This window comes from Grammomys surdaster, unplaced genomic scaffold, assembly GCF_004785775.1.
Source record: "Grammomys surdaster isolate TR1022 unplaced genomic scaffold, NIH_TR_1.0 125704, whole genome shotgun sequence".
Lineage (NCBI taxonomy): Eukaryota > Metazoa > Chordata > Mammalia > Rodentia > Muridae > Grammomys > Grammomys surdaster.
Window position 1 is genome coordinate 824,302 of NW_021620539.1, and position 18,930 is coordinate 843,231.

At 42.8% G+C, this 18,930-nt stretch overlaps 1 protein-coding gene across 2 annotated transcripts in view; it reads right to left on the bottom strand.

The window, feature by feature from the left end:
• Positions 1–15,467, bottom strand: part of Igsf11 (immunoglobulin superfamily member 11) — a 140,023-nt gene extending 124,556 nt beyond the window's left edge. Inside the window, exon 1 of one of the 2 annotated variants that reach the window (XM_028788170.1) lies at positions 15,441–15,467. Coding sequence is in view for 1 of the 2 variants with exons in the window: in XM_028788169.1 (XP_028644002.1) it covers positions 6,149–6,200 (52 nt within the window). In the remaining variant the exon portion in view is untranslated. Of the gene's footprint in view, positions 1–6,148; positions 6,209–15,440 lie in introns of those variants that run through there. The other variant, XM_028788169.1, reaches the window with a different exon arrangement.
• Positions 15,468–18,930: the final 3,463 nt, after the last annotated feature.

Sequence of the window (18,930 nt, forward strand, 5' to 3'; positions counted from 1 at the left end):
ACAGCTGATGGAGAAGATGACAGAGCCACAGCTGATGGAGAAGATGTCAGAGCCACAGCTGATGGAGAAGTTGTCAGGGTCACAGCTGATGGAGATGTCAGAGTCACAGCTGATGGAGATGTCAGAGTAACAGCTGATGGAGAAGATGTCAGAGTCACAGCTGATGGAGAAGATGTCAGAGTCACAGCTGATGGAGAAAATGTTAGAGTCACAGCTGATGGAAGAGCTGTTAGAGTCACAGCTGGTATAAATTGTGAATGAAGGGAAAGAAACAGGAGGAAATAATAAATACTGCCAGTTCCCAGGGAGTGAAGGACATAAACCCCCCTCCTCTGACTTATGATTAATACCCATGTTTCTAAAATACATCTCCCGAGTTTCAGGTACAGTAATATAGTGGGGGAAGGGCAGAGTAAGCTGTAAAGGTCATTATAAGTAAATGATTCTGTTGTTGGAAAACAAGTTCTAACATGCAGACCTAAGGGTTTGACACTGTACCAGGCTTGGAAGTAGGAAGATGAAAAGCTGAAATCTGAGATTATTTTACTAAAAAGAAAATAACTTTCAGAATTACACGGGGGGGGGAACATATTTCAAAAAATCAACAAAGTCACAGATAAACTAAGAATCAGCTTTTAAAAGCTATACGTACTTTTGTTTAAGTTTCCAAACAAGGGCTGGAGAGATAGCTCAGCGGTTAAGAGCACTAACTACTTTTCCAGAGGTCCTGAGTTCAATTCCCAGCAACCACACGGTGGCTCACGACCATCTGTAATGGGATTCGATGCAGTGTACTCAGATACATAAAATAAATAAATAAATCTTTAATAAGTAAATAAATAAATTTCCAAACAAGTCACAGAATATTTTTGAAACCATGAAAATAAATCTCCATCACCTCTTATACAATATGCCAAATCTTGGTATGATGTGTATATTACATATGTAATATACATTACATATATACTTATATAGTAGACTGACATGAGTCACACCAGCTCCTAAAGGAAACAAAAACAAACGTCTACATTTCTTTTAAAAAGGAAAATTACTCTTTTCATGTATCCAATGAACATAAACAAAGTGGCTTTCACAGAACAAGAAGGAAAATCCCTGTAAAATCCAGTATTCCCTCGTACGCCCACTGATGCCCAGCTGCTGAGATGACTCGGCATCTGTTTGGTTAGTGTCCCTGTTTGTTTTTTTTATCAGTAATTTAACTAAGCAAGATGAATAACTGGACGTAGCCAGGAATGACTACACTGGTTACCCTGGAAGAATTTAGTCCTACCAGCAGAAAACTGTGACATCCTCCAAGACAGGTGAGGAGAGGAAAAGATTCGTGAGAAGGCAGCAGGGAAATTTTACACAAGCAACACTGTGAGCCGTGAGACTTTGGGCAGGGGTTGAGCGAGGGCCTCATTTTGTTTCCGGGATTGGGATTTCTAACAGACTGCTGTACTTTCAGATTTTTAAAGTATTAAGCTAATGAGTCTTAGGACTAGCCAAGCTGTGCCACATTCTCACCCTGTGTACCTAGGACCCTCAATGAAAACATGGCGGCAATGTTCCTATCCCACAAACCCACTGTACTTTAACCCTAACTGTCAGCCAAAGCCAATATTAACCCAATTCTCTGAAAATTCTTTTAAAAAAAAATGTGGTACACATATTTCCTGAGATGAGTGCTTCCAGGATTTAAACTTCCTTACTCGTCTCAAGAAAGTACACCTTTAAAAGCAACAGTTTACCTTCCTGATAAGATCCACCACAGGAAGACCCACAGAATCTTGGCCCATAGTGGGCTCACAGAAACTGAACCACCAACCAAAGAACATACAAGGGCTGGATCCAGGCCCCCTGCACATACGTAGCAGATATGCAGCTCGGTCTTCATGTGGTCCCTAACAATTAGAATGGGGGGTTACCCTGACCCTGTTGCCTGCCGTTGGATTCCCTTCTCCTAGCTGCACTGCCTTGTCTGGCCTCAGCTGGAGAGGATGTGCCTAGTCTTCCTGCAACTTGATGTCCCAAGGCAGGACGGTACCCAGGGAGGGTTTCTCCATCTCTGAGGAGAAGGGGAGGGGTAGTGGGAGGAGGGTTTTGTGAGCGTGGGGCTGGGAAGAGCAGAGAGAGAGAGCACGAGCTGCAATCAGTTTGTACAGTGAATAAATAAATAATGGAGGGGAAAATGGTCTAAAAGGTTAGTGATGCCAAACCAGTCCACTTTTTCAGAAGACCCCTCGTTAAGCACTCTTCGTCCACACTTGCAGATCTGAACAGATGTGATCCTAACCCAGTCATACAAATTGAATGATGTTTATTACAGTCTGCTTCTTCCTATAATAAGTCGGGTGGAGCCACAGACCTTAGCATCTACACGGTCCATGATGACAGCCATGGTGAGCAGGGAAAGACTCAACCTATTTTTCCTCTGACTTCACAATTCTCCAACAAATGCAAACAGCTGCTGCAGCCGGTCTTACACATGGGAATCGTGCACAGGGGGTGTCAATTACCCAGACTTACACCGAAAGAAAAACGTCATGGTTTTAGATGCTTAACCATTACATAAATTAATTAGCTTCCCACTCTTCTGACATGATTCAAATCAATGGGTTTCCAAAGCCCACCCAGGAGCCGACAGCCTGTCCTAAGCAGATCCCAGGCGTGTGATCAGTAGAGGACTTGACATCCTCCAGATGGTGGGGAGGGTGCTGTTCTTTGAGTGCAGGCTGAGACCTGTTGGTGCCAGTCAGTCCTCATCCAAGGGGAATAAGTCTCAGGCACTGTGCTTACAGAAGGACCCAAAACTAGGGATCCAACAACCCTACTTCGAAACGCCAAACATACGTAAAAGCTGAGGGAGTTGCAATAAACAGTTATCATCGGCCCAGATAACAACAGACCTGGAGCCCTTATTTTAAATAAACTGGTCCTAGAGGAGTTTGGCTAAGAAAGTGAAAGAGTGCTTCATTTTATAGCCCAGGTTCGACCATAGAACTCAAAGGCCTCAAACTTGTCATCTTCCTGACTCTACAGACAGATGCACCAAATTACACAGAGCATCCCCACAGCCGGCTTACAGATAATTTGAAGGAGAAACCAACAATTCCCCAACTCTGTACCAACTCAGAAAATACAGGCAGCCCCTCTCTCGCCTCCTGCCGCTGTGACTATGCTGTGACCAGATTCTTGTGGCCCAAGCTCATCACCTCACTTGCCACTGAGTCACATGGCTTAAGTATGAAGATTCAAATGAGGATTTTTGTTATAGATGTTTCCACTACCAAAGTGTGAAAACACGTTTGAAAATGTACCACTTACTGTCGCCAGGGGGTAAAAGCCTGAACAAGAGTCTCCAGCCTTGCTTGCACATTAAGTCTGACAGAAGTTTTTAGCATAACGTTATAAAAACTCTAGATGACTTGGTGTTTAAACTGCTTCCCAAGTACTGTATGCTGAACAAGCTAAATCTCTCTGAAAAATGCATGTGGTACCTGTCCTCTTTCAAGATGGTCAAGCTACAGACTTTGACTTTAAAAGATGAGGTCTTCCAAAAACAGTTACATATCAAATTTTAAAGCTGAGAAACTGCAAGTTACAATCAGCTTCTCAAAATGGCAACAATTTCATGACTTTTTCTTTTTGATATGGTCTTTTTATTTTACACACTTCCTCAAATTCTGTAAAGTTATCTGCTCTTTCAAAGAGCCAAAAGTAAAAAGAAATACTTCCGATACTTTTCTGTTTGTTGAGACAATCTCACTATGTATCCCTGACCGGTGTGGAACTCACTCTGTAGACCATGTTAGCCTTCAACTCACTGAGATTCACCTGCCTCTGCCTCCTGGGTGCTGGGATTAAAGGCAAATGCCACCATACCTGGCTCATTTAAACTATTCTAAGCCATTGATGGAATTGAATGGAAGTAAACTGTTCTATGCAAATTCCCTGTGAATTTGTTTCACAGAAACTTAATAAAAGTAACAGCAATATCATGGCACCTGCTTTCTTTCTTTTATTGAAGAGACCTTTATACTCCTGGTACTTTTATTCCTCCATCACTGCTGTTGGTCACTGAAACAGAATCCAACTTCTCCCACTTTGAAACAGAACCAATTTTATAGAATTTCTAAAGACACACCACAACTCAGTCAAACCAACATTGCCACTGTCTGGTTCAAGAACCTAACCAGGACACAACTTTCTCCTGGACACTAGAAAATAGAACCACGCCACACTCTCTGGTCACAATCTCCTTCCCTGGGCCTGTAAGGAAACAACTCTGTGGCCTTTCCCAAGACAAAGCCCTAACTCAGCACACAGCTTGCCCTCCCTCTTCTCCCTTCTCCTCCATCCTCTCCCTCCTCCTCCCTCTGCCCTTTCTCTGCTCCTCCAGTTAGAAGTCTGCCCTTTCATTAGAACACACCCATGCACTCTCCGTTCATATATACTTCTGCTCCCACAGTTCCTGGAGCTATGAAGGCCCAGCGCCTCTAAATTTAGATAATCTAAATTCTATTCGAAGTCCAGATCGAAAGTTAACTTTGCCATGAAATAAAGATTCCTTGATGCCCCTGGCAAATGTAACGCAACATTTATTTGTTGTACCATCAAGTATTTGTGCACACAGCATGTTTCAGGAAAATATAGGAGCTACAGACAAACTTCATATCCTCCCACTGTCTCCCTGCCATACCGACCCACCCACCTGATGCCCAAATGCACACAGTGGTAGCAAAGGAAATATCTGTTGAACAGAGAAACGAGTTTTTTGAGAGTTAAAAGTGGCTCTACAGAACGGACCATCCCAAAGATTGGAACGACCTTGGAAGCCCTCAGAATTGTTCTAGTATTGAGTAGAAATAATAGTTCCATCCAAAGCAAAGGCATAAATCAGGTGACTTCCTATGGATGATTCTAGAAACAAAATCATCTATTTAAAAGTACTGCCTAATAAATTCAAAACACAAAAATCTGTCAGCCAATGAAGTTTAACGATAGATTTTTTTTAATCAAAAACATTTTGGCTGTTCTTACAGCAACGATTACAACATTTCAGCTATGTTCAAGGACTGTAGGAAACATCTATGAATTTGCTATTTCACCTCTGACAGAAGGACAGGGACACATAGGCCTGCTGAAAGTAGTAAATGACAAATTAAGTTTGGAAGCTCAAGTACATAAATACACACATTTGTATGTGACTTGATTATTAGCATATCATCACTAAAAATATTCCTATTGAGCTTTCAGACATCAGAACACCGTTCCTGGCTTCTTCAAAGAAGGTAACAGACCAGTTTGCTATGTTTCCTCCTACACTAGGTGAACCGTCTAAAACTGGGTTACTTCAAGATTAAAACATTTTTATTCAAGTAAGGTCATAAAAATGACTGGACACCTGCAAAGATATATCTAGAGAGAAATACAGTTAACCACATTACTCTCCATCACTGAGCTAGCTTCGTCGTAAATAAAAACCTTCTGAACAAATTTCAGTAAACCTCAGCAACCAATTACTGAGACAGAAAACTTGATTCCATAGAACAATGCACACACAAAGGCAGGATTGTGTAAAAGGAAATTCAGAGCTTACATACGACGGCTATTGGGGGAAAATAAAATGTAAGAAAAACTGAAGAAACTAAATTTGAATAAACAACTGCTTTCAAACGCTTCCTCATTATTGCTACATTCTATGTATTTTTATGAGGCAACTCAGACCCTCTGGTTACGAAACTTAAGAGTGTAAATAAACTTTGCTTTGGGATGTAATCGAGCTTTAAAAACAAAAAGTGAAATTTTACCCTGCATATGGTTTTAAGGTTATAATGAAGTCACAACTTAAAATCTGCAAAAGTATTTTTAATCAATTTAATTCTTTTAAAATCGCAACCTCCTTCAAGGTTGTGGTAACGCTACAAAGTTTTCCTGGAGCCCTCTAGTAACTCTAAACACTATTTCTAAGTGGGCTGGCAGCGGGAGTTCGTTCTGGGAAGTGGCGGCGGGGAGCCGCGGGTTACAGCGCTCGGGGACACCTGGGCGACGCGGGCCTCTGCCACCGCCCGGGGGCAGCCGGTTCCCAGCCCCTGCGGGCGCCAGCGCGGTCCCCCGGCGCGGCAGGACAAGCTGGGTTACTCACCGAGCAGCGACACGAGCAGCCAGGACGCCGGAGCGGAGCGCCGCCGAGTCATGCCGGGGCCGCCGCGGGAGCCGCCGTCCGCCGGGCTCCTGGGCGGCGGGGTGCAGCGGGGACCGAGCGGGACACGGGAGCTCCGAGGCCACTTCGCTCCGCTGAGGCTCGGGGCAGGCTCGGGCGTCCCGGGCTCGCCCGCCGCCGCGGCCACCACCAGCCGCCGCAGCCACTCCCCCCAGCTCCCGCCAGCTCTTCCCCAGCCGGGGGCTCAGCACCGCCTGCCCACTCGCCCAGCGGTCTCCAGGGCAACCGCGACTCCAGCGCGACGCCTGGCGGCCACCCGCAGAATGCACCGAACCCATGGTTGGCGCGGCCCAACCACCTGCTTTGGTCCCCATGAACTCTGCAAGGACAGGTTGGACCTAAACCCAAAGTGGCTTCCCTCAGATCCAACTCGTCTTTCTGGACTGGATCTGGGCTCGTCTTTCCGTTTTAAAACAGTCCCTACTCTGGTCATTTTAGCCTCCCCTGAACCCATTTAATCGATCTGAAAGAACCTTAAGAGACTCCTAGGAGACACGTAGACTCTTAGGAGAGTTAGCCTCTCCAAGAAATGAGTCCCCTTATTGGTGGTTCATGCAGAGTCGTTAGTCCTGAAACCATATACAAACAAAAAACAAAAAACCGGACTGATCCAGTTATATCTCCATGGATGGATGGATGGATGGATGGATGGATGGATGGGCGGGCAGATAGATAAGCATTCACAGGCATATGTAACTAATAAAGAGGTTAAGAACTTTAGAGTGGGGAGGACATGGGAGGGGTTTTAAGAGACGGTATGGCTGGGAAGAAATGGAGAGAAGAGACCAAAGGAAAGGGGAAACTGATGTGATGCTATTTCAGTTAAAACCAGGATGATCTTAAATGCCCGAGCTTTCTGTCTAAGCCTCCCAAATCCTGGGATTACAGGCCTGCAACCATGCTTGTCATCTTCCAATGTTTGTAAGTGGTCCCTTACAAAGCTCACGTTTCCTTAGGATGCTTTTTAATACTGACTTGCCTTGACTGTGGCACCTGTACTTTAGATGGATGTTTTCACCACTTGCTTGTTTGTTGTGGTTACATTCAAGAGACCTTTATAACATTTGAAATTATTTTACTTATTTGAACTGCATTACTACTGCCCTTCCTTTCCCATTTTGGTTTGTTTCCTTCCACAGCCCAAAGTCATTTTCTGCTTCCACCCACACTGAGCCTTTGAAATTTGAGGACCTACCTGCCCAAGAACTTCTCAGCCATGCGGTCAGATTCTCAACAGCCTAGATTAGAACTCCTGTAGCCCTGCAGAATTCTGAGGACCCCACACCTCACAGAAGCAATTTTGCCAAGACAACTCAGAAGTAATAGTATGCTCAAAAGCAAGGCAAATGTAGAAAACAATTTTTTTAAAGAAATATATTTGCCCAAAGATTTAAGGCTATGTAGGAAAAACAAAAATCTCAAGAAAGTAGATTATAAAGCTATTTTAAATATTGAAATGTTATATTTTGAAGAAAAAAAGGAAAAGTTTAAAGATGCCAATCACTGGGACCATGAGAAGTGGCTCAGAGGTTAAGAGCACTTGCTCTTGCAGAGGATCCAGTGCCCTCTTCTGATCTCCGAAGGAACCAAGTTTGCTGTGGTGTGTATACAAGTGCTGATCCAGCATGGCCTTGGTGGGGACAGAATGACAAGGTCCCTGCCCCTGGAACAGGGCAGCGGGCATGGGCCTCCATGAATGTTGATATCTGCTGTAGGCATAGGGCTTGTTTGTATAATAATGTACATATTTTATGTTCCTCCTTTAAGGAATGTCCTCCCTGTTAACATTAGTGGTTCCATGTTAATCAGACAGCCCAAGTGCGGGAGGCAAAGGTATACGTAATGTCTCAGCAAAATGGTAAACACTGGGATCTTCAGGACATCCCTTAATGCTGTGAGAAAGGACTCTAAAATCATGGGTTATGAAGTATATAATTTCTCAACTATGCAAAAATACAACAATGCAATATGAATTGTATAATGGGCTTCACAGATCTAAAGGAACAGAGGCAGCTACTGAATGAGCCAGTTTGTCAGAAAGATACAAAGACAGGCAGATACAAATGCAAGCAGATTCCTGAGTTCAGGGTCAGGGACAAAGCAAATTTAGGTCCAAGTGTACTAGAAATGATAACTTCAGGACAGGGTCCCACCCAGCTAGCTTATCAGTCTGCACTGAACAGAGGCAGGCAGATCTCTGAATTCTTTTGCAATATTAAAAGAAAATGTGTGCTTGTTGTCTCCTAAGAATTAAGGGGCTGGGGTTATAGGATGCTGAGTCATAGGATAATCAAAAGGGAACCTGGAGTCAATCAATGACTGGATTGATATGTAAGATAAAAAAAAGTCTGGGTTTATGATCTACAGGAGATGAGCTATCCAGAAAAAGATTTTAGAATACTAAGACAGCACTGCTTGGAGAACTATCTCAAGCAGAATGTAGATAGAGAGAGAGCTGTCTAGAGATCTCCAGAGAAAGCAGATCAGAGAGAAAGAATGCAGAACAGAAGAATGCAGGCTGGAAAGCTGTCTCCAGCAGAACATAGGTCACCAGCCTGGACCCACAGTTTGACTTCCAGTCATTTGTTTTCATCACTCCCAGACACCCCTTCCTTAGAACATATATCCAAGCCGAGGGCTGGTTCTTAGCATACAAGCATAAGGCAAAACACTCATTGGCATAAAGATTTTTTTCAAATAATGCCAATCATTTTAACAGGAGTCTTATGAAAAAAAATCTGTTCTCATGAGTTGGTCTCCCTCCACCCACCCCCCTCATATAATCTGACCCTGTCTTCAACAAGGCACAGAAACAATATAGGTAGGAAAGAAAAGAAGTCATGAAGTGATCAGTACAACTCGGGAACATTCACTTTGCCTGGCCATAACCTCGAATTTAAATGACAAATAATGTTTTTTTTTTCAGTTAAATGGATAATCTAGTTGCCTATGCTTAAAAGTCCTGATAAAGCAAGACGCTGGCTACACTCGTTACACAAATGCAGCAAATATTAACTAAGCAGAAGTGCTGTGTCAAGGCACTGGGCTGAAGGTTAAATAAAATCCATGTGGAGTAATCCCTGACCCCAGACAAATGTCACTTGTACCTGGACTGTATCTATGCCTCTTTGTCACCACAGCGAGTTACTGCCCACAGGCAGGAGTCAGTGAGTCACTAGGACACACACTAGGACACTAGCAGTTTGGTGGAGGAGCCCTTGTAAAAGAAAAAGCTGTGTGGCTTCAGAATGAGGATGGGAGACAATCAGTGTCTGGGAGACACAGAAGCACAGGGGTCAGCTGGTGATAGTGGACTCAAGGAACAGGAAGGAGAATTAGGAGCTCACAAGCTGGACCCAAAGGCTCTTAGCTCCAGAAACAGGCAATGTGTGATCTTTAATTCACAGAAACACCAGCACCGTCATGGGCTCTGGATACATTTTTACAGAGGATAAATTTTGCTATGCTCTTTTATCCTAATCTGCCTATAACCACAGTAGGATTTCTTTAAATCCCTTAAGTATTCCGAGTGAGAAAGCAACATACACCATCAGACATTTGTACAGTGCTTTATGTTTCAAAGTGATTCTGCATATGCTATCTGGTGTGATCATCACAGCAACACCAGGGGGTAGGGAAGGTGCTTATTACAACCCCTCCTTCATACAGGAGGACCCCCGGTCTCAAGGGAATCAAAGATGCTTCAGGGACTGCAAACACCAGGTGGGACGAGAATCAAGACTTCTAACATGTTCCCAATAGCTGTACCAAATACATTAGGAGATCATTTAAAGACATCATGGCATCTTAAAGCTAGTCTGAAGATGTTGTCTCCCCAGTATTTAATCCCTCTCCATCACACCACAATCTCCAGTACCACCCACCTCCTATTGTCTGACAAAACTTTCCCTGAGGAGATAAAACACATTCTTGTGCTATTCTCTCCAGATTGGGAACACACAACAGAGCAAAGTTCAGATGCCACCAAAGTCCAATTTTGTGAACCAATGTGTTTTATTGGGTTACTTACAGGAATATAGGTGAGGGATTGTGTACAGAAATAACTTAATAACAGCTGTATCACCTAAGTCTACCCCATCAACGGTGACTACAACTCACAAAGCTGAGAGCCCTGGGGCACACTGCACAGCTCAACAGGTTGGAGAGTGTACTTTCCACAGGCCTCAATTTGCCTACCTCTCTTCCAGGCAGCTCTTCTTGGCAGCTGGGCTCTGTTTACCCTGGAGGGAGGGGCCCAGTGCATCTGGTGAGTTTCACAGAGTTCTTGAGCCTGTTTTTCAGTTGTTTACTCCCTACTTAGGGAGTCCCCCTGCCAGAGGAGAGAATGTTTTAATCCTGGAGGAGACTGTTACAGAACACCCACACTTTAGTAGCAAGCAGTACTAGCTGGATGGGGCTGTGCTAGGGCAATTGTAGCCGGCCTAAGAAAGACACACAGATGAGATGGGCTGAGGAAAGGGGCCCCAACCAAAGACTCGACTGCGGTTATAATAACAGCCTTCGTGACTCAAAACATAGAAGGCATGAGAATGGATTCAATCTCTACTTATCCAAGTTTAAATTTAACACTAGACAAACTTTTCAATCCATCAAAATGCAGGGCCATCTCTTTCCAGGATCAGTTCATTTGTATTCAAGAATGGAAAATTAATTTTATTTATTGGCATAGGAGAAATATAATTAAGAATGAAAAAAGATAGAATTTTAAAGCTTTCTAAAGCTATATATAAACTACTTTGAATTAGATATTTTAAAGTATCAACACCACAGATCCATTAATGTGCATAAATTAAATATTAATTGTATTTAAATTTGGAGGGTTTATATTTATGGACTGTTCTGTACAGCTGTTATTTTAAGGCTAGTAAAGAGCTGTTTGGGCCACTTTTTCTGTAATTATTTTGACCAGCTGCTTAGAGCCAGATGTTGTCTACAGCCAGGGTTGGTCCTTTTAAAGATAAAATATGAGGAATCTTCCTCACTGTATGAAATCAGGAAAACTCTCTAATATAAGAAAGAAATGGTAGAAAAGAAAATGATGGAATTATCCAAGCTTAATAGCAAGAAAGCTAACAAGTGTCCCTCTCTGTATGCTGACATAAATAGAGCATTTAGTTGTCCTTAGAATTGAGAGTATTTGTAGCCTACCTATACCTAGCTATACCAATAACTTAAGTCTCTTACAACTGCTTCTACACACACACACACACACACACACACACTGCAACTCTTGCTAACAGGATTTACACAAAAGTGAGTAGAAATCTCTATCTCCCTCTGAAGGTCTAGTCCCTATCATCACTGATGCTGACAAAGGAAATATCTACAGCATCTATATCCACTGGAAAACCCTTTGCTTTAAAACTTTTCCATCATGAGCACATTAGTATTTAAATAAAGTCACTTTTGTACTCAAGTCATTATAACAGAATGCTACTTTATGCTTCCCAATGGTAATTTTTAAATGGCCCCAGTGACTTTTGGAGACTTGACAAGGAAAACACCTTCAGTAGCATCTTACATGTCACATAAATGTTTGCTGTAGTCTCTCTACTATGAGGAATTTTTTTATTAATATTCTGCAAAGTCTCCACCAGTTTTCACTAAGCTGATCGGCTTCAAACTCACCACTTACTTTTATACACTGGGCTATTTTGGAAATCAAGTCTCTCTTTTCAAATTCTGGTGGATTTTTCACAATTGAAAGCATAATTCAGACTACTGTATCTAGCAACAAAGACTAGAAATCTCGACCTACAAGAAAACATGAAGCTATAGAAGCCTTCAATAAACTGATGAGCCCTCAACAAAATATAAAGAGAAGACAAAGGCTAGAAGGAAATGAGAATTGTCTACAGTCTGTGCTCAACACATGTAGAATAAATGATCTTCCGGTTCCCTCCCACTCCCCTTCCCGAGACGTCCCAGGATTTCCATGTCAGTGAGACAGGGAAATTCTTATTACTAGACAGGATCTGTGTTCATTTTCTATTGCGTCTGTAACCACCCCCTTAAGCCTGTGGCATAAACCAACACAGATGTATTCTTTTATAGGGTTTGGAGTTAAAAAAATAATAATAATAATAAGCTAGGTGCCGGAGAGAAAAAAATCACGTGACTGCCAAGGTTGCACTCCTTTCTGGAGGCTGCAGGGCAAAACCCCATGCCCTTCCATTCCTGGCCTTTAGATCCTACTTTTTTTCCTTAGCTCAAGGTCGCCTTTCTCCATCTTTAAAGCCAGCAGCATTGGGCCATGCCCTTCAGCACTGCCAGAAGAAAGCCTTTGGACTTCCTTCTTCCTCGTGTAAGGATCCTTGTAACTACAGTGGGCCTTCTTAGAGAATCCAGGATAAGCTGTAGGGGGATGATTTTAATGCTCTGAGCTGGAATTAACGATGAAGATCCTGTAACCCAATTGGTTCTTGATCGGTCAATAAAAATGTTAGCAGCCAATGGCTAGGTGGAAGAGGTGGGACTTCCAGTTTTCCCTTCAATCGGGTTAGCAGACACAGGAGAGAGGAAAAGATTCACCAGGCTTCAGAGAGAGAAAGAGCCACCAGTCATGTGAGATCTAGGGTGAAGTTACCAGTGACCACTTCCCTGATTGGGCCTGGGGTAGCAGGCAGGAGATTAGAAACACAGCTAAGCTGAGGGCAAATTTAGGTTGCTGAGCTAGGACTAAAGATAACTGAGCAACTAAAGTTGAAGATTTAGAAGCGTTGAGCTGAGAGCGAGAAGAAGGGCGCGATAGCCAAGGAAGGCTTAGAAGAGGCATTGAACTAAATAAGGTATATTAAAAATAACCCAAGCGCGTGCATTCGTGTGTGTGTGTGTGCGTGTGTGCGTGCGTGCGTGCGTGCGTGCGTGCGTGCGTGCGTGTGTGTGTGTGTGTGTGTGTGTGTTCCGCAGATCTGTGGTGGCTCCTGGGTGGGGGCTAGGAGCTTGTTCCTCCTGGAGCTTAAAACAAGGTAGTAGAAACTACATACTACAATAAGATCCACTGAAAATCATCTGCCTGCAACCCTCAATTCCCTTTTGCCAGAAAAGGAAGCATGCTCACCAGTCCTAGGAATTAGGAATGAGCCTCTTTGGGAACCAATTATTGAATATAATACTGCATCAAATATTCTGCATCAAATATTCTGCATCAAATATTCTGGTTTTTGTTGGTCTATAGTCTGTAGTCTGCCCTAACGGACTGTCATATTGAAGAGTAAACGTTTAAAAGCCATTTTAAAATTTATTTCCCTGTCGTGGTTTTAGTACCCCATTATTAACATATTCTTTAATTTAAAAACAACAGTCTTATTTAATAGCTGCTTTAACCAGTATAACACACAAGAACAAGAATTCTTATTGGTTTTATTCACTACTCAATTCTCAGTGCCTTTAACAGTGTATGACACACCAGTAGACACTGAAAACATTTTTAAAGGTTTTATTTTATTTTATTTTATTTTATGCATGGGGTTTTGATATAGTTTGGTTTTTGTGTGGTTTTTGTTTGGTTAGTTTGGTTTGGTTTTTCCTGTATGTGTACACCAGATGCATGGCTGATGCCTACAGAGACCAGAAGGCAGCACTGGACTCGCTGGAACTAGAGTTACAGTTATGAGCTGTCATGTGGATACTGGGAACTGACCCCAGGTTCCCTGTGAAAGTAGCAAGTGCTCTTAACCACTGGTCCATCTCACTATGGCCCTGGACAAACATTTGTAATAGGTGGATGAACGAAGGAAGTGAGCCCTAAGAGATGTTACAGGAGTGACATCATTCAGGTTACATTCTCTGCCCACAAAAATACCAAGGGAGGGATCAACAAATATACATGCATTTGGATGCTAGGGAAGGTGAAATATTTAAAACTGTGAAATCAAAGAAAACTAAAATGTAGTTAGATAAATTCAAACACTTTATATAAAACCCGGGGAATTACAGCTAAAGTGTATTCTTTAAGAACAACTTAAAATGTTAAATGCTCCCATTAATAAAAATAAGTACCTAACAAATAAATATGATAAAGGAGGTAAAGAAGACATGAGTATAAGAAACAGGAAAATGATTTAACTATTAAACAGACAAACACAGCCAAAAATCTGATACTTTAAAAAGGTTAAAGTAACCAAATTCCATTAACCAAATTTAATCAATACTTAAAAATGAGACATCTCAGATAGTACTAAAAAGAAATAATATTACAAATGTATTTAAATGTTAAATAATGAATATTTTTGACAATAAATTTGAAAACTTCGAAGAAATAGACAAAAATCCTAGAAAATATAACTTAACAATATTTGCATAAAAAGAAAAAACCTGGTTACTCACCTATGACTAAATTAACTGAATTAAAACTTAATTTTTTTCTAGAAATGAAAGTGCAAATCTAGACTATTAACAAATTTTACCAAATCTTTTGGAAACAAAAGTATATTTTAAAAACTATTAAAAAATAAAGAAAAGGAAAAATCATTTTTCATTTTCTGATGTTGATATTAGACTGAATCTCAAATATTCAGAAAGAAAAATAACAGAGAAATGCAAATTAGTATTAGCCAACTACCCCTAGCTATGCTGGTGTGGAATCAAATCACACCACTTGCACTTCTCTTAGCAGAACAGCACTGGTTTAGTGTTGAAGTGAATTAATATAATTCGTCGCATTGAGAATAAAAGAGAAAGCCAACATGATCATCTGGTTAATGGTCCACTGAGAACGCTGGCTGAGAGAGAATGAGAGAATGAAGTATGGAGGGAGTGATCAAGTTCACTGGCACCACCTTGCTTAAAGAAAGAAGATAGCACACTTGACTGCCTAGACTCCAGGCCAGTGGCCAGGTCTGAATTCACATTCTCAGTGTTCTTTAGAGAATGGTGTCCCTTAAAGCTGCAAGGTGGAAATAACCACAGCCTCATAATCGTCCACAGAAAGAAAGTCTGTAGGTCCTGTTGCTCTCCCATCCCTTTCCAGATCACGCACAACGAGTATTTTCAGGTAGTTTTCCTCTCTTCTTCTATTTTATAGAATGTACTGACAGGCATGGGTTACAGTCCACAAACTAAAGAATATGAAAACAGAATACTCGCTATCATACTAAAATCTGGAAGTGATAACTGATAAAACATTTTGAGTTGTCTCCTGTGACAAAAACGTGCGCATAAACAAGCTAAACGAGGAAAGATTCTGGCTCACCATTTCAGAAGCTTCCGGTCAAAGTCGACTGCTCCTGTTGCTTTGGGCCTGAAGCAAGACAGAACATTACCAGGTCAGGATTGTGTAACACTGCCTCCCTAGTGGCAGCCAGGAAGCAGAGAGATGAAGATGAGCGGTGAAGACGCCAAGCCCCCGGCACCCCAGTCCTTTTCAGCAAGCCCCACCTTCTGGAGTTCCGTCGGCTTCCAGCAGTCTAGTCTATTATGAGTCCATCAGTGGGTTCATGTGCTCATTGGTCAGAACCCACATGATCTGATCACATTCTAAACATCCTATTCCTGAACGCTAGAACTGGGAGGATCATCTTCAGCACACGAACATCAGGGGGACTATTTCACATCCAATCCACAATGTCTAATGTGGAAACACTGAGTGATCTTTCAGCCATAAGTAGAATATAAATTCTATGTGTTTTTAAGTGCAAATGCAAGGAAAGGGTATCCGTGGATGTTAAGTATCCAATTTGACATACTTTGGTCAATTGGTTTTTTTTTTACTTCTAGTTTAATTTTTGGCATCAAGACCTCCCAAGGTACTGAAAGTTTTACTTGCAGTACAAAGAAGAACCAAAAAAACACCCTGTGCATGTATGGGAACCCAAGTGTGGCCTCAGAACCTGATGGTAGCCAATTGGACAGGCACACTTCTGGAAATGTAAGCTTTGAGCAGGAGGCTTGAGTTGAGGGGGTAGTGAGATGGCTCTGAGGTTTTGAGCATGTACTGCTCTTGTGGAGGGCCCAGGCTGGGCTCCCCAACCTCACATAACAGCTGACAACCTTCTATAGCTCCAGTCCTGGAGGTTCTGAAACCATATCCTGATCTCGGGCACCAGGCATGCACATGGTATGCATTCATTCATACATGCAGGCAAAACACTCCATACATACAAAAATAAAACATCAGGATTAGGGAAAGCATTGGAAAATGGAAATAGTGAAATGTAAAACTAAGAAAAAAGCATTCATCCATCCATCAATCAGAAGAGACGTGGACCCTATTACCTGAGACCAGTACTTTGGATGATTCTGGGAGCTGCCCAGAAATCCTTGCTGGAAGACTTCCTATGGCATCGTTTTGACTACCTAGCTTCTCGTGATGGTTCATCTTCACTGTCTGTTTGATGGATTTGCAATCACTATGGAAATACACCCCTGGGTCAGTCTGTAAAAACATTTCCAGAAAACTTTAAGTAAGGGAGACCCACTTTGAAGATATCCATTACCCTTCCATGACCCCCAGGAGGGAATAAAATGACCTGCACTGCTGCCTGAGAGCGTGGTGATGCCTGGGCCCATGCTCCCACTGAAGACCATGTCTGGATGTCTGGTTCTACAGCAACCAAAGTATGTGTTAATGTCTGGCCCATGTGTGCTGGGAGCCGACTCTTAGCCGAAAGTGGCTATCATCTTTACAGCCATCTCAAGCCATATACCCCGACAAGAGACTTGTTTTCAACAGCCCGCAACAGCTGAGCACACTCTGATAAACATCTTGTTTTGCTGTTTAGTGCCGCCAGCAGCTAGGTGCACATGGTCTCCACGCTGCTAGGTGCATGACGTAGTGCCTTCAGCTGTGCTTGTCCACGAGGGCAAGGCACGTGGTAAAGGGTATAAGTACCCAGGATTTCCTTTAAATAAATGAGACTTGATCAGACTCTGTCTTGTCTCCATTTTTCACGTCTCTCCCCCCTCCATCCCCACTCTCTCTCTTGCTAGACCCTGACCTGCAGACCTAGCAGCAGAATGCGTTACAAAGTAGCAGAACGGCCCGTTACACATGTGAACCACTGAAGGCCATTCAGATGGATGCCCACCTCTATGCTGCAGCCTGGGGCCATGTTGATTCAGTCTGTGAGCCACACTACTGCTGGGGGACATATTGATCTGAGTGGGCTGTGCTGCCACCTGAGGCCATGCCAGGCCAGTCCCTACTGTAACTGAGAGCCATGTCTGGGTCTGTGGTTCTGCTACAGCAGGGGTCTGTTTTAATGTCTGTGGCTCTTGCTACCACCAAAGGCTATGTATATGTCCATACTCCATGCTGTAGCCTAAAGCCATATTGATGTCTGTGGGCTGTGATGCTGCCAGGGACTATCCTGATCTGGGTGGCATGTGCTGCCACCTGGGGTCATGTTGATACCGGTGATCCATGCTATCACTTAACATCATGCAGACATCTGTGGTCTATGCTGCAGCCTGAAGCCATGTTGATTTCTGTGGACTGTGCTCCAGGGGCCATACTGACCTAAGTGGCCTGCCCTGCCACCAGAGGCCAAGATGGTATCCGTGCCCTAGGCTGCCTCCGAGGATCTTGTCTGTGTCCATGGTTCTACTGTAGCTGTGGGCCGTGTTCATGATCTGTGCTGTCACCAGAAATGATGAGGAAGCCCATGGTCCGAGCTCCAGCTGACTGTAAAGAACAGGAGAGCTACTTCGGCAGTGATGTGAATGACTGCAGACACCAATTGAGAAAGAGGGACATGGAAGGTTTCTATGACAACACCCATCTTCTTCCCCTCCTCCCCCAAATTAACAGCCAAAAAAGGAAGCTATCAAGGAGCTGTGGTAAAGATGCTGAACTGTAGTTCTCCACAGTTGTTGGCTTCTGACAGAGGTACAGGTGGAGAAGGACTCAATTTTCTTTGGTGGGTGGGCCATGGGAGTTTGATCACACTCCAGTAAGTATATGGACAACACAAATTTGACCTTTTGTTTTGTTCTGTTTTGTTTTGATTGGAAGGAAAGATCACAAGGGCTGCAGGTGCAGACATGGAAGAACTGGGAGGTAAGCATGATCAGGGCTGTATGAGATGAAATTCACAAAGAATCAATAAAACCATTATTGAGGTAGGGGTAGATTTCCAGAAAGGTTTAACTGAGTAAGGAGGACCCACTTTGAAGGCAACCATCATCATTCCATCAGCTTGGCTCTGAGAAAGGAGAAAGTTAGCTGAGAATCAGCCACCCCTGCTTTTTGATTACTATGCTCACACCAAAGCTGGCCTCTTCATATCCCTGCTACCACACCTTACCTGCCAGGTTTGACTGTGTCCGTTCAACTGTGAGCCAAGACAAACCAGTCCTCCTTCCTGTTGCTTTTGAGAGCTATTTTCCACAGCAACTAGAGTAGTGCCCAATACACTTCCTTTGGCTGCTCCCTGCATTATGGTTTGCAGGCTTCCTGTCTAGGAGCTACTCAGAATCCTGGACTTTCTCTGGTGTTATTAGTCATAAATTGCTATTCTGGCAATCAAGGGCTTTTAAGCTCTTTAGAATTAAAATATTTTGGCTTTTTTCTACTTTAGAGATATCAATTAACTTAACATTTCAAAAACTGAAACATAAAGAGAATTATCCTTGAATAAATTCAGTAGAGGAATTCTTTGTAAAGGAATAAATATCTGGGCAAGAACTCACCACACATGAGAAAGAAATAGAAGATTTTAACAGACTGTATTGCATTCTGATGG